Source organism: Lathyrus oleraceus, chromosome 1, assembly GCF_024323335.1.
Source record: "Lathyrus oleraceus cultivar Zhongwan6 chromosome 1, CAAS_Psat_ZW6_1.0, whole genome shotgun sequence".
NCBI classification, from domain to species: Eukaryota; Viridiplantae; Streptophyta; class Magnoliopsida; order Fabales; family Fabaceae; genus Lathyrus; species Lathyrus oleraceus.
The window spans coordinates 88,296,832-88,312,807 of NC_066579.1; the positions used below are offsets into that span (position 1 = coordinate 88,296,832).

A 15,976-nucleotide genomic window follows, 5' to 3' on the forward strand; every position below is an offset into this window, starting at 1 on the left:
AGAAAGCCAATTATCGAATATTTGGAGAATCCAATCGGAAGTACTGACAGGAAAACCAAATATAGGGCTTTGAGCTACGTGTGGTCAGGAAACGAATTGCTAAAGAAGACACCAGAAGGGTTACTACTCAAATGCCTGAGAGATACCGAAGCGTACTTAGCCATATACGAAGTACACAGTGGAGCCTGTGGCGCTCACCAGGCAGGCCATAAGATGAAATGGTTGTTGTTCCGACAAGGAGTTTACTGGCCCAGTATGTTGAAGGATTTCATCGAGTTTGCCAAAGGATGTCAAGAATGTCAAAGACACGCGGGTATTCAACATATGTCGGCAAGCGAGTTTAATGCTATCATCAAACCATGGCCTTTTAGGGGGTGTGATTTAGACATCATTGGAGAAATTCGACCGACCTCGGTGAAGCAACAGAAGTTTATCCTAGTCGGGATAGATTACTTCACTAAATGGGTCGAAGTTATCCCTCTAGTAAAGGTGGATCAAGAGACGGTGATCGAATTCATTCAGAAACATATCGTGTATAGGTTTGGTATCCTAGAGACCATTATTACGGATCAAGGGTCAGTATTCGTAGGACAAAAGATGCAGGAATTTGCCGGTAAAACGGGTTTCAGGTTGGTTACCTCTACACCCTACTATGCATAAGCAAATGGTCAAGTAGAAGCGGCCAACAAAGTAATAATAAGTTTTATTAAGAAGCATGTTTCTAAAAAACCAAAGAATTGGCACAAGACTTTGAACCAAATTCTATGGGCATGCAGAACGTCCCCCCAAAAGGCGGTAAACTCGACGCCTTTTCGACTAACGTTTGATCACGACGCCATATTGTCGGTGGAGATATGCTTACAGTCCGTCAGAGTCCAGCGTCAGAATGATCTTCAGTCAGAACAATACTGGAACATGATGTTCGACGAGTTGGCTGAAGTAGACGAAGAAAGATTGGTTGCGGTCGAAATGCTGATCCGACAAAAGGAGCGTGTAGCCAAGGTATACAATAGAAAAATAAGGGAAAAAACCTTTGTTGATAATGATTACGTTTGGAAAGTAATCTTGCCTATGGATCATCGAGATTGAACCCTAGGTAAATGGTCACCAAAGTGGGAAAGACCATTTCAAGTAACTCGAACATACAATAACAATGCATATGAAATCAAAGAACTTGGTGGGGATCAAAGGGTCTTGAGAGTAAATGGAAAATATTTGAAGAAATATAAACCTATGCTTCAAGAAATTCAGATCCAAACATAAGTTTCATTGATTTTTTAGAAATTGTCCCAGGAGGACATTACAAATATGGTCGACAGAAATTGTCCCGTGTTTGATTATCCTTATGTCATATGGAGTTGGGATGTTGGCAAATGCATTTTTTAAAGCCATGTTCATATCAGTAGGTGGTGGAGAGGCAGGAGGTTAAGAGATCACTGGGGAATCATTATGGAACTCAGCTTGTTGTTGGGGGCTTAAGGCAGCATCAGTGGGAGGATGTTCGGTCGAATCCCTGACTTCGACTTCGACCTCAATCGGGGAGCCTACTGGTCCCTGAAAAATACAAGTGTTAGACCACATAGCAAGAAGAAACCCATGCAAAATGGGGGGAGTATGGGCAAATACCTAGAGATCGACAGAGGGAGAAGCAGTGGGATTCCTCTCTGAATCCTGGGGGGTAGGAACTTCTTCGACGTCTTTTTGGATTGTCGGGGATGCCCCAGGAGCCACATTTGTCGGAGTCTTATGGGTCGGATCCTTATTCCTCCGTGTAGGGGTGGGTGGAGTCTTGGGTGGGGCTTCCGATGGAGAGAAAATGTGGGAGTGCACACTCTCGTTTAAGTCTTCGTCCTCCGCCACAGGCACTTCTTCAGACATCTGGATGTGGAGACATATGAAGAGGTGATAAAAAATCTTAGTAGAAAACTTGTTCACAAGAGAAATGGGTCATAGCTGCGGAGGCGGGGTCGAAGGGACCCGTTGTTTTTTTGGAGGTTTCACCAAAGTCGGTTCAGCGACCCTCTTTCGACCCTAAAAGCAAAAAATTGTCAGATTGGAAAAACACCAAATAAAGAAAAACTAAGTCAGTGTACATGTACCTTTTTAGGGGCTTCGTCGACAAGAGGCTTTTGGATTATTGAGTCGAGAGCATTGACGAACGGAGGCGGAGGTTGTATGTCGCTGGCTAGGGTGGAGAGCGCATCGACCATGTTCTGGAGGAACTAGTCGCTGACAAAGGCACGATTGTAATAGGAGTTCCACCAGTCATCAAACTCAGTGGTCGTCAGAAAAGATTGTTGGAATCGGAAAACTGGAAGTTCATAACAGTTGTTGGATTGACAAAAATGAAGATAGACCTTGTGATCATCGATTGTTAACGATCGACCAGACCAAACGATGTCAGTATCATGAGATACCAGAGCCTTTGGGACCATTTGGCTTAGTCCAAGTTGACGAGCTACAAGGTTCGGCTAGTGGCTCATGAAGCCGAATCCCTTAGACCTTGGTTCAATCCTGTAGGACAGCAAGGTTGGAGTAAGAAAATCCCTCCATATGGCATTCGACTGAGCTACAGTTTGGGGAGAGCTACCAGGAAAGGGATCCTTAAACCATTTAGGGCCAAAATTGCTGTCAGCAAACAGCGCCATACCAGGAGCGAACTTGTCCGCTTCAATAAACATGTTTAGGTAGTTCATGAATATGCTGGTGTTTGGAATTTCTTGACAGGTTGTCAAAGCCAATCTGGCCCCTTCGATTGGTCGGTCTTTGTTCAGTCGCATAAGACGCTCCGATGTGATGTATCTTAGCTGATACTCGAAGGTAGCGTTTAGACAATGTTGCAAGAGCCACAAAGGACCCGACAAGTTCAGGGTTTTGGGGGTGTTGGCGAGGAGTTTCAGCTTCAAGGTTGCCAACCCCATGGCTTGGCAGAAAGAAGCCAGCAATAGTTTGCCTAATGATATTTGTCGACCCTCATGTATCTGGATCGCCAGAGCAATATAACTCTTGGCTATTTGTAGGGATCCGGGATATAAGACATAATAAGAGAGCCACAAGGTGAGGAAAGCTATGTGCTCTTCGTCAGAAACTTCGACAGAGTCTTTGTTGTGGTGGTCTTCGATATAGCTCAAGAGGATGGCCCGACCAAATGTGAAGGTATTCTCTGTCGAAAGAGTTGGGCCGAAAGTCTCTCCCAAGGGTGAAAGGTCGGTAATTGCCACCACGTCGAAGAGAGTGGGTGTCAACATCCCACATGGCAGCTGGAAGGTGTTAGTCGAACCTTCCCAGAAGTAAAGGGACACCAACAACAGGCAAGGGTTAACACGATGGGCATACCTCAAAACCTGAATGAGGTCGAAAATCCCAGCACTTCGCCACTGGTCTTGACGCTTGCACTGGACCTTGTCGAGCCACGCCAAGTACTCCTTGTTTCCAGGAGTGGGCATGGAGCGAAAAACCCTAGCTTTTGCCTCCATGAACCTGACGTCAAGTACGACAGATATGTCGAAAGCAGGAGGCATAGAGGATTTATACCCCGGAAAGAAGGGTGCGGCGTTTTTTGGAAAAGATTTGTTGTCAGCAAGGGGACCGTGGAAAGCCAATAGCTTTTTGTCCACCACGAAAGGGATCGCCAACTGGTTTTGCCAGTTCTTGAGAATGGCTTCATCAAATGATGAAGGTTGATGAATACTTTTCATCCCTTCTTTAGCAGTAAGCTTGAAGGAGATGAGGTTGTGACCAGTACCGTAAGAGATAGTTTATTTCGCGAGAGATGAGGAAGCCATTGGAGAAATGAAGCAAAGGTTTGAGGGTTTTTTGAAGATGTTGTGTGAGAAAGCGCAATGCAGAAGTATGCCTAAGGATTAAGCAAGAGGATACGCAAGTATGGAACCAGATGAATGTGTAAAGAAGGAGAAGATACTATTTATAAGCCAGTGAGGTGAACAGTCGAGCAGTAGGTGATTGACAAGTGGATGGCTAGGAAGTAATCAGAAAAGTTAGTGGGTTTCGGTTGAGATCCCGTGACCTAGGGATGGCTGCTAATGATGGTTGAGTGGCTTGGGTCTCACGCGGCCGAAAAAAGTCATCATCACGTATGAAGTCATGAGTAATGACAACACAGCTAGCCAAAATATGGAACATCAAAAGGCCAGCTTCTCGATCGACTCGCTCATGTCGAAGCCAGCCTTTTCAGGGGGAAATTTGTTAGCTGAAAATTTTTGGCTAAGGGAAAAGCCAGTTTCGACCAGGGGTTCTGTCGGAAGCTCCTCGATAGAAGGGTGTATGAGTCTGCCAGTCGACAGATGCAAGCTTCGGTCGAAGTCGAAAGGTTTTGAGCGGAGAATGGGAACGTGGACACGCAAAGAGATCGTGGGTAGTTATGCGCCAAGGTGGGGGAAGTGGACCGACACGTGGCACCACGAGAAGGCTTTGTAACCTCTCGACGGTTATTTTCAACTAGTATTTAGGCCAATGTTAGGTGAAATTCTAGAGGTGGCAATTTGAACATTTGCACTAGGGGAAAAGCTTGAAGTACCAAAGCGTTTACGAGAAAAAAGTTACTCTCCTCACAAAAATGTATTGTGCCTCCACTTTATAATTACAAGTCATTTAATCTTTGCAAAGTTTATCTTTTGTCTTTTCTTGCTTTATCATTTATCCTCTTTGGTTCAGTGCTTTATCGTTTCTTATTTACATTTTACCTTTATTACCTCCCTGACTCACCAAGAGTCTCATTTACACCCTTTCAACCTGTCAAAACCATTATTTACCAGAAAATCATACACCCAAAACACTAAAGTCCAGGACTCCGTAGCCGGTCCTGCAAGTAACCCTCATATAGGAAGGCTAGAGATTGTTGCGCAAAACAACAGCGGGCCAACGATACCCTCAAGAGGATCTACTCCATGTAAGGTCAACCCTAGACTTCAAAAACCACAGTTTTGCTAAAGGTTCTCAGAGTCACATATTCCCCTTTGAAAGTATGGTTGTCAACGCAAAGTGACTTACGAGCCAATAATACTTCATAAGGAATCTACTCTAGGTGGGGTTTTCGCACATTCCCATCAAGACAACTACGTCTAACGAGTCAGTACTACACAACCACCATCTTATCTTAGGGGTTCTCTCCAAGCCTGGGTAGTGGGATTATCACTCAAACTCATCCCACAATAGAGAACACAGTAGATATACCCAGAATATATGAAATATAACAACAATAGATAAGTGAAAGCAAGTAAGATAAATATAAACACCCAAAGCACAAAAGGATACAAACAAAGTTAGGCTTTACTCGCTCAAAAATCCCCAGCAGAGTCGCCAACCGTCGCTCCGCAAAAAATATAAAGTCGCCACCGAACTTTATTTATTCCAAAGGAAAGGGAAAATATCGATAAAACCCCAAAAAGAATTGTTGCCGCAACCAAAAGCAAATTTGGGAGTCGGTTATGCAAGGGGAAGGTATTAACACCCATCCACACATAGAACAAACAAAACGGTTCCCTTTTGGTACAACAGATGTGAGGGATGCTAATACCTTCCCATTGCATAACCGACTTCTGAATCCGCTCTTGGTTGCGACAACCATTCTTTTTGGGGTTTTATCGATATTTTCTCTTTCCTTTGGAATAAATAAAGTTCGATGGCGACTTTGTATTTTTCGCAGTGCGACACACCTCACCAACCCCCATGCACGTTATCATGATTTGCCTCAGTTTCCATTGCCTCAGTTTCCCTTACCTCAGTTTCCATCATCTCAGTTTCCTTCAACTTAGTTTCCTTTGCCTCAGTTTCCTTCAACTCCTCATTAACTACTTCTTCATACATTGCAAGAAGCACTTTTTCACTGTCATCTACAATGTCATTGTGATATACTTCTATCTCATCAAGGGTACCATCATAATACTCAGGTTGAGACAATGTGTGTTGAATATAGATATCAACACTAAGATGCACCCTATAAAGATCAACAGTCTCTAATGCACCTTTGTCATCAACCAACACATTCATCCCAAATATGGATCCCTGTAATATATTTTCTCTATGGCACTATAACATAACTCCTTGAAGCAACCTAACAACTCAAAATAACTCTACCTATCAACCTCTATTTTCAAATAAGACAATTATCCTCCTTCGTACACACTAAACTTCTCATCAACGACTTCACCATTGTGGTGAATTTTTAGATGTAAATATTCATTCATTTCAAACTATACCCTAAAAAAAAGAATTGCAGAAACATATGGATTTCAGAAGGATTCCATAAACCCTAAAACTACAACATTTAAAAATTGCAAAAAAAAAACACTTCAAGCATACCTCTAGTCAACATTCATAGCTGATGCACTCGTTAATAGCTCTGCTAGGATTTTCTGCATGTGTTTTCTGGAGAAAAAAAGACCTTCACTTTCTTTTTTAAGGTTGCATATATTCAACATGGACGATACATTGCACATCATCTACATGTGTGCGTCAATTGTACACTTAAATTGACTTTGACTAACCGGACAAACAAAAAAATGATGTGACACTATTTGAACAATTAAATGATCAACTTACCTTCTTTTAAAATTGAGGGACCGAACTGGATTCTCAATATAAAGTTAAAGGAAAAAAAGATATTTTGCCTTAGTTATAATAAATGAAATAGAAGATTGATTAAATTAATTTTTAGGCAAATGTAAAATAATTACTATATATTTCTTTTAAAGATTTTTCACTTAAATTAAAATGTAAATTATTTTTAATTTAAAATAAAGATTTTAAGTTGAGGAATAATTTCCTGCCAAATAAAGTTTTTTTTTATTGTTCTTGTCTAAGAAAGTTAAATAATAATTTTTTTAATAAATAAGTTAATTAAATAATTAGAAAAAAAAAGCTGTCAAAAGAATAATAATAACAGAAATTAGAAAAAAACCTATCGATTTTTTTGTTGATAAATGATTTAGTTTTTTCTGTTGTTGTGTGATAATCATTTATTTCTTAGATTAACAGAATCTGAGAAAAAAGAGAATCGCCGGAACAGTTCCCTGAAAACCTTCACCGTTAACCGGCGATGGATTCCGTCGCCCAGCTAACCTTCATTATATTTCTCTCGTGGATCTCTCACGTGTCTTCGGAGGCGATCATTAGGCTTCCGTCGGAAAATGAGATACCCGGAGAATACTGCGATAGCTGGAGGTTAGCGGTGGAGACGAACAACGTCGGGGCATGGAATCAGATTCCGGCGAATTGTGTTGATTCGGTGGCGGAATATATGACCGGAGAACGGTACAAGAGAGATTGCGAAGTGGTGGGGAAATTTTCGTTGAAGTTTGCGAAGCGCGTGGCGCTTGCCGGTGACGGAAGAGACGCGTGGGTGTTTGATATTGATGAAACGCTTCTTTCCAATGTGCCTTACTACAAAGCCGTTGGATTCGGGTACGTGAGTTTTTAGCCGTTCGGTTTTTATTGTTTTTTTAATCTAATAGCTGTTGGATTTGTATTGGTTCATTCATAGTATCAATTATTTCACAATAATTAATCGTTTACTATATAGTTTTGGTAATATTAATCCTTGAATAATTGAATTATTCTAGAAGGTCATGTACTTAGGCTTGTTTGGATGCACCATTATGTTAGAATAAATAAAAGCACATTTTAAAAGAGTCAAGAAATAATAATCACAAACAATAAACAAACAATTTGGTAATGAAGTTTGATCAATCGTAACTTATGTAAGGACTTGGCCCAACCCAAAATCTGTTTGCATTTAGCAGGATTCAATCCTAAAATTTTGAGAGGAATTCCCTCTCAATATCTAAGTCTTCACCCTCAAAGATGACTCTGAGTGTATTGATTTGTGTGATTGTTTATAGATCTAAAAATTGGTGAGATGTATTTATGTGATATAAGATAAACTCTCATGGAATTTGGTTACATGATTCTTTTTCTGGGTGAGTTCATCATGAGTGTATCTTGTTTCACACTTTGGGGTTTGATTGGACCACAGGTCGGAAATCTTCAACGAAACTTCCTTCAATAATTGGGTGAAGTTGGCTGATGCCCCAGCAATGCCTTCCAGTTTGAGTTTGTTTAAAGAGCTTCAAGAATTAGGCTTCAAGATATTTCTCTTGACGGGTAGGAGTGAGTTTCAAAGAAATGTCACAGAGGCTAACCTTCTGTTTGCAGGATACAGAAACTGGGAGAGACTCATCTTAAGGTACATAAAGATTGTTGATTCTTAAAAAATATGCATGTTTTGTTTTGTTCAACATAATGCATAGGAAAATATTAGTAAGTTTGTAATTATATTGATTTCAAAAGTTCGAACTTTGAATCTCGCGCTTAATGTTTATTCAGTATCTCTTAGCTTAACATAAAATTATTTGTTAATGAAACAGAGGCCCTTTTGATCAAAGGAAATCAGCAACTGATTACAAGTCTGAGAAGAGAGAAGAGTTGGTGAATGAGGGATACAGAATCCATGGAAACTCTGGAGATCAATGGAGTGATTTATGGGGTTATTCAGTGGCGTCGCGGTCTTTTAAACTTCCAAATCCAATGTATTTTATTCCTTAGGCTTCTCCATTTTGTATTCATTTTTTTTATGATTGCCTGCGTTCAGCCCCATCTGGTTTGTCTGATCAATTGGTTCACATTGCACAAATTCATGTTGGTGAAGTTATTAGAGCAAAGTGGGTAAGATAGTGATTTTGGATGTGTAACCTAAAGCATTACATTGCTACAAGTTTCAGAAAGCAAAAAAAGAAAAGAAAAAGCCTTTGTCAATTGCATGGAATGAAGTTGTTGAAAGGTATAAGAACCCGTGATATGGAATTAATAACATTATCAAACATGTCACGTGAAACATAAATTATGTATCTTTTATTAGGTCCAATCCAAGAACACAAAATAGATGTTTCACAAGTTGCATGTCTTTATCCATACAAGCCAAAAATAGTCACACAAAAAAATATGAATCTAGTAAATTAAAAGTGTCTGAATTAATATTGGTAACACCAATTAATAGAAAAATCCAATAACAACATGTAACTAACTATTACTACAACTATCCCAGGAAACTATTACTTCGATTCGATCCTTAAATGTGTCATCGATCGATGTTACTATAATATCTGAATGTATCAAAATTACAAAAATATTCCCGAATATCTCTTCTTAGTGAGTTTAGTCCTAGAAATGTTGCGATTTCAATACATTCAGAGACTAGAGTGACACCAGACACATTTAAGGAATGTAATCAAGGAGATTGTGTTTGAGAATGTGATTCCGAGGTAGAATCAGTGTTCTTAGAATTACTTACAGACATAGAACCACAAATAAGAGGCTTTGGTGTTGGAATTCTGAAACAACTTAAGCTACCACCTGGGATCATAGAACACTCAGGATGTGGTCTCTGCATGTTCCTCCCAGGAATACAATTAAGCGAAAAATCGAAACCGACATTCCTAAAAAACAGCTTAGAACATTGTTGACTAAACCCAGAAAAGAAATTATAAGCAACAGTTAAATTAGCCAAACTTCTCAAAGAACATACTATGTCAGATAACTCTCCAGAAAGCTGATTATGAGCCAAATTAAGCACTTCTATATTCTGTAAACAAGACAATGTATCAGGCAAATGACCCATAAGTGAATTGAAACTCACATCAAGAACTTCCATTTCAGTGAAAAGTCCAACTCCTTCTGGTATACAACCAGTTAATTGATTATTCAGAAACAGAATCTCTTTTATCTTTGATCCCATGAAACCAAAACTAGCTGGAATATTTCCACTCAATTTGTTGTTAGCTAAGTTAATCACAGAAGCAGGTGAGTTACCTAAATTTGTAGGAATTTCGCCTTCGAATTGATTATTGTTGATAAATATTGCATCAAGATTCTTGTTGAAAAGCTCTTGAGGTAATAAGCCTGAGAAAAAGTTGAATCTAATGTCCAAGTAAATCAAACTTTGCATATACAATGTAACCAAAGGAAAAGAACCTGAAAGCTGATTATTGCTCAAGTCTAACTCTTGAAGAAAAACAAGATCTTTGAATGTTTCAGGTACTGTTCCACTGAATCTGTTACTGTTGAGATGAAGAATTGAAATATCAGTGAGTAAAGATAGTTCTTTTACAAGAGTTCCTTGAAGATTTGCATGGTTTAGATCTATTCCTGCAACAACTAGTGAAGCAGATTCAGCTGAACTAGAAGACATTGCATTTCCATTCTCGGGATTTGAACAGAAGATTCCTTTGTATGAACAAACATTTGAACCTACCCAAGAATCTAGAATCTTTAAAGGATCATCAGTTATTGAAGATTTCCAAGCTTGAAGAGCTGAAAAAGCTGAATCCATTTTTGATATTGGAGATTCATAGGATTTTGGGTTTTGGTTTTGGTTTTGGTTGTGGTTGCTATTACTACCACCTCCAACCCAAACAACTCCACTTCCAACACCTACACCTACACCAACACTACCACCAACACTAAAACCTGCTTTTGTTGTAGCTAAATGGAGATTGAGGAAGAAAAATGACAGAATCAATGTGTTTTGATTTTTCATTGTTTTAGCTCAAGATGTTTGTTTGGTTTCTAAAGTTGTCTAAAATCTAAATAAGGTTGATGCATTGAAGAGGGAGTGGTGGATTGGTGAGGTTGATTTGGCTTCAATGTGTTGTGTTTTTTTGTTTACCATTTAACATTTTTCTTTTTTAGTTTAGAAGTTTCATATGTGATGAGTTTTTGGGTCATTGCTTTGTTTTGTACACTCTTTTGTTGTGTATTGATGTTGACTTGTGTTGAATGCAAATTTTTGTGTCAGAAGAATAGGTTGCTGAGGTGAAAAGGAAAGGAAGTTAGAGCTGGTAATCACTACACTAATCACTAGGACAAGTTTTGGGGACTAAGTTTAGATATTAAGATATTTGATTAACATCGAACTATTCAAATCCAAATTTAATACTTTAATTTATTAAACAAAAATAAAAATTTGTATTTGTTTCATCAAATTTTAATACTTTAATTTATTAAACAAAAATAAAAATTTGTATTTGTTTCATCAAATTTTAATTCAAAGAATATCGACATCTCTGTGATTTGAGAGAATCTAATTTTAGTTTATTATTAAAACTAACATTTATGTTTAGACGTGGGGTGTTGGTGGACAACGAGGGAGTGTGTTGTCTGATGTGTGAGAGGGAGTCTGGGACAGTTACCTATTTATTCGTGCCTTGTGACTTGATGGTATATATTTGGTATGAGGTTTTTAAGTGGTTGGAGATAGATTTTATTCTTCCTAGAAATTTTAGTTATATCTTTTTGGTTATTAGATTTTTGGGTGATATGTCTAGGGTGAAGGGGTAGTTTGGCTATGATTTGATGTTTAGTGGTTTGGCCGATTTGAAAATTCTTGAACGGTATTGTCTTTTCAAACTTCTATGTCATTGTGAAGGACGCGAAAGATACTGAGCATATTCATGATTTGGAAAGGATGTCTTATTACGCATGCAGGAAACCCTTGTACTTTATCCGCTTGACTTAAGAATCTTATTCTTTGTCTGAGCTGATTGAGGGGAGATCATCTCTTGCCTTGTGGTTGTGAGTTCTTTGTGGTATCAATACTAATAATTAGTCTTAATTCCTGTAATTATTTAGAATTGTAAATCCCTATTCTTTAGGCTAAAGACCAGCATATGGTTAGAGGAGAAACATGAGGAGATTTGATTACCTTGATTCATTCCAAAATTAGGCTTTACAAATTTGTATTTATACTGACAGAAAGTAATAACAAAAATATAATATTCCATTCACTTCTTTATCTTTTATATGGTATCAGTTGGAAACGATCCAGCCACCTCTCTATAATTCAGGACGTCATTCCTAGCTTCCACCCCTGTTTCCCAATGGCCAGCGATAGCACCTTCACCATGACTAACCCTTATGAACCATCCAAACCCTTTACCTGTATCACTCTTGGCAGTGTTACCAAACTTATTCCCACAAATTATCTCAATTGGAAACTTCAAGTTGAAGCCTTCCTTGATGGTTATGATCTTCTCAAATATCCAGATGGATCCTTCCCCGCGCCACCGGATTCAATCACCACCACTGCAACGCCTCCAGTGACTACCCCCAATCCTGCTTTTCAGACATGGCGTCGACAGGATCGCCTCATCTATGGTGCCCTTCACACCACTCTCTCTAACGAAGTTGCCTCCCTGGTGTCTCAGACAAAGACCTCGCATGATCTTTGGATTCTTCTCAAGAACACCTATGCCAAAGCATCTCGCAGCCACCTCAAGCAACTAAAGGAGCGTCTCCGTACAGCTTCCAAAGGTACCCAATCCATAACAACCTATATGCATTCTCTGAAGCAAACAGCAGATCTTCTTGCATCACTTGGATCTCCTGTCTCCGTAGAAGACATGACTGATTATGTCTTGCGAGGTCTCGACGACGGTTACAAAGCGGTCATCGACGGCGTGAATGCAAGGGACAACCCAATCACCTTTGATGACCTTCTTGAAAAACTTCTTATTCAAGAGCTATCCATTGTTGTTGCTCGGAGCCAGACCTCCGCTCCACTAACAGCGCTACATGCTCAGGCACGACCCAACTTCAACAATAGGACTCGATCTGGGCAATTCTTTCCACAACCCAATCAACACCTTGGCAATCGCAAACCCTTTCTAGGCCGCTGTCAGTGGTGTAATGTCAAAGGACATGTTCTTGCTCAGTGTCACACCTTCAGGAAACAATATCCCGGTGTCCCGCCACCACCTCGGGATTCTTCTTCAGCTCACACTGGACAAGCTCATGTCAATGCTGCAGTTGCTGGCCCATCTCAGACTGGTTTTTTAGTTGAGAGTGGAGCAACACACCACGTCACCAATGACCTTGCAAATTTGGCACTACGTCATCCGTACACTGGTCCTGACTCGCTGTTTATGGGTAACGGTTCAGGTTTAAACATCTCTCACTCTGGAACACTTTTACTTAATGACTTATCCCTGTCTAATGTTCTGTGTGTTCCTTCCATGAAACAAAAAGTCCTCTTTGTCTCTAAACTTACCCAACAAACTAACTCTGCTATTGTTTTCCTGCCCAATTCTTTTTATGTGAAGGATTTGCAGACGGGTCAAACAACCCATAAAGGCTCATGTGTGGATGGACTTTACCTTTGGCCTACCATCTCACCATCCGTTCACACTCTCCGCAAGGATTCCCCTGCATCATGGCACCATCGACTTGGCCACCCTTCATCTTCCATTTTCAAATTTCTCCAGCAGCATTTTCTTTTGGGTTCAAATAAATTCCAGCAATCCGATTGTAACTCATGCCAAATTAGCAAAAGTCATAAACTTCCTTTTCATGAATCCACTCTTAAATCCTCTTATCCATTAGAAACAATTTTTTCGGATGTATGGACTTCTCCCATTTTATCAATTGATGGTCTTCGCTACTATTGCATATTTGTTGATCATTTTACTCGTTATATCTGGCTTTATCCAATGAAACACAAATCTGATGTGCAAACTATATTTCCCAAATTCAAATCACTTGTTGAAAATTTCTACCACCACAAAATCAAAATCTTATACACAGATAATGGTGGTGAATATATTGGTCTTCGTCCTTTTCTAAGCACTCATGGTATAAGTCATCACACCACCCCACCTCATACTCCTGAACACAATGGTATCTCAAAACGCCGGAATCGGCACATTGCTGAAACCGGTTTGTCTCTTCTTCACCACTCAGGTATGCCCCTCACCTATTGACCTCACGCCATGACCACCGCAGCGTACCTAATAAATCGTCTCCCAACACCAATTCTTGGGTATCAATCACCCTACTCCAAACTACTTAACATTAGCCCGGATTATCATAAGTTAAAATGTTTTGGATGTTTATGTTTTCCCTGGATTAAACCATATGCTAACCATAAACTTGCGCCAAAGTCTGTTATGTGTGTGTTTGTAGGTTACTCGGCTGATCAACATGCGTACTTGTGTCTTGATCCCTTAATAGGAAGGATTTACACTTCTCGCCATGTGAAGTTTGTTGAATCTGAATTTCCGTTCGGGTCTCTAGTCACTCGATCCAATCCAAGTACAGAGCATCAACCAGGCCCACTTCAACTATCCATTTTACCTCCTACAAACCAACCCATGGTGAGCACCACTCTAAACTCATAAGAAGATTTACCCACTGCCCCTTCCTATCCATCCATCACTCACTCTCCAGATATGGCTCAAACCTCAACCTCAAACGAACCCACCACCACCACCACTCAATCCCCTCTCCTACCCCACCATCCCAACCCATTGGCGGCGGGATCATCACCTGGTCTAAAAACAACATTGTCAAACCGGTCAAAAAGCTCAATCTCCATCTCCAACCTTCCGCTCCTATAGAACCCAACACCATCACTCAGGCTCTTCGTGATCCTGATTGGCGCTCCGCCATGTAAGCTGAGTTTGATGCCCTACACCACAACAACACCTGGGATCTTGTCAGTCGGTCATCTACTCAAAATTTAGTTGGTTGTAAATGAGTTTTTCGCATCAAACGGAATCCGGATGGATCAATTGATCGCTACAAGGCTCGGTTAGTCGCCAAAGGGTTTCATCAACGCCCTGGTTGGGACTATACGGAAACATCCAGCCCAGTAGTTAAACCGGTAACCATTCGTGTTGTCCTAACACTTGCCGCTCGCCAAGGATGGTCAATACGTCAGCTTGATGTCAATAATGCGTTTCTTCAAGGGACGCTCAACGATGAAGTCTTCATGATACAACCACCAGGTATTGTCAACAAAAACTTCCCTGATCATGTATGTCGTCTTAAAAAGGCACTTTACGGGCTAAAACAAGCACCCCGTGCCTGGTATACGGAGCTTAGAGTATTCTTGCTCTCCCTTGGCTTTGTCAATTCGACAGCAGATGCATCTTTATTCATATACCACAAACAGGGAGTTACAGTGTACTTATTGGTATATGTTGATGATATCATTGTCACTGGGAGTTCCTCTGCGGCGCTGTCCAAAATAATTGCCACACTTGCTGCTCGTTTTTCACTGAAAGACCTTGGTTGTCTCAGCTATTTCTTGGGTGTTGAAGTAATTCCATCCGCTGCAGGTATGTTTCTTTCACAAAGGAAATATGTCACTGATCTGCTACACAAATCAGGCATGGCAAATACAAAACCATCATCCACTCCCCTGTCTGCGAGTGCTCCATTACTCAAGGATTCAGGTGATCTCTTGCCTTCCCCAACTGAGTACAGAACACTCGTTGGAAGTCTTCAATACTTGAGTCTTACACGCCCAGACATCGCCTTCAGCACCAACAAACTTGCACAGTTCATGCAAAACCCACGAACGACACATTGGTCTGCACTCAAAAGAGTGCTTAGATACTTGGCAGGCACTTGTGACAAAGGAGTCTTCATCTCCGCGACTGCCCTGCTGACCTTTCATGCCTATTCGGATGTGGATTGGGCAGGTGACAAGAATGATTATGTCTCAACCACTGGTTACTTGTTGTACCTTGGCAGCACACCCATCTCTTGGAGCTCTCGCAAGCAACGTTCTGTTTCTCTATCTTCAACAGAGGCAGAGTATAAAGCCTTAGCTGACAGAGCTTGTGAGCTACTTTGGGTATTTTCTTTGTTCACAAAACTTGGTTACACACCATCAACCAATCTGGTTATCTATTGTGACAATCTTGGAGCCACAAATCTAAGTGCTAATCTTGTCTTCCACTCTCGGATGAAACATATAGCCCTAGCCTACCATTTTGTCCGAGAAAATGTTCAAAATGGCAAATTTCGGGTGTCTTTCGTGTCTACAGATGATCAGCTTGCCGATATTTTAACAAAGCCTCTACTTCGTCCTAACCATACGCTGGTCTTTAGCCTAAAGAATAGGGATTTACAATTCTAAATAATTACAGGAATTAAGACTAATTATTAGTATTGATATGTG

General features: G+C 40.3%; 2 protein-coding genes across 2 annotated transcripts; one reads left to right on the top strand and one right to left on the bottom strand.

Moving 5' to 3' along the window:
- Window positions 1–6,894: 6,894 nt before the first annotated feature.
- Window positions 6,895–8,772, top strand: LOC127118005 (acid phosphatase 1). Its single transcript, XM_051048139.1, has 3 exons — window positions 6,895–7,422; window positions 7,994–8,203; window positions 8,385–8,772. Exons 1-3 carry the CDS (start codon window positions 7,058–7,060, stop codon window positions 8,560–8,562), a joined length of 753 nt encoding a protein of 250 aa, XP_050904096.1. The 5' UTR covers window positions 6,895–7,057; the 3' UTR covers window positions 8,563–8,772.
- Window positions 8,773–8,941: 169 nt separating this feature from the next.
- Window positions 8,942–10,860, bottom strand: LOC127117995 (leucine-rich repeat extensin-like protein 4). The gene has a single exon (XM_051048130.1). It carries the CDS (start codon window positions 10,550–10,552, stop codon window positions 9,245–9,247), a length of 1,308 nt encoding a protein of 435 aa, XP_050904087.1. The 5' UTR covers window positions 10,553–10,860; the 3' UTR covers window positions 8,942–9,244.
- Window positions 10,861–15,976: the final 5,116 nt, after the last annotated feature.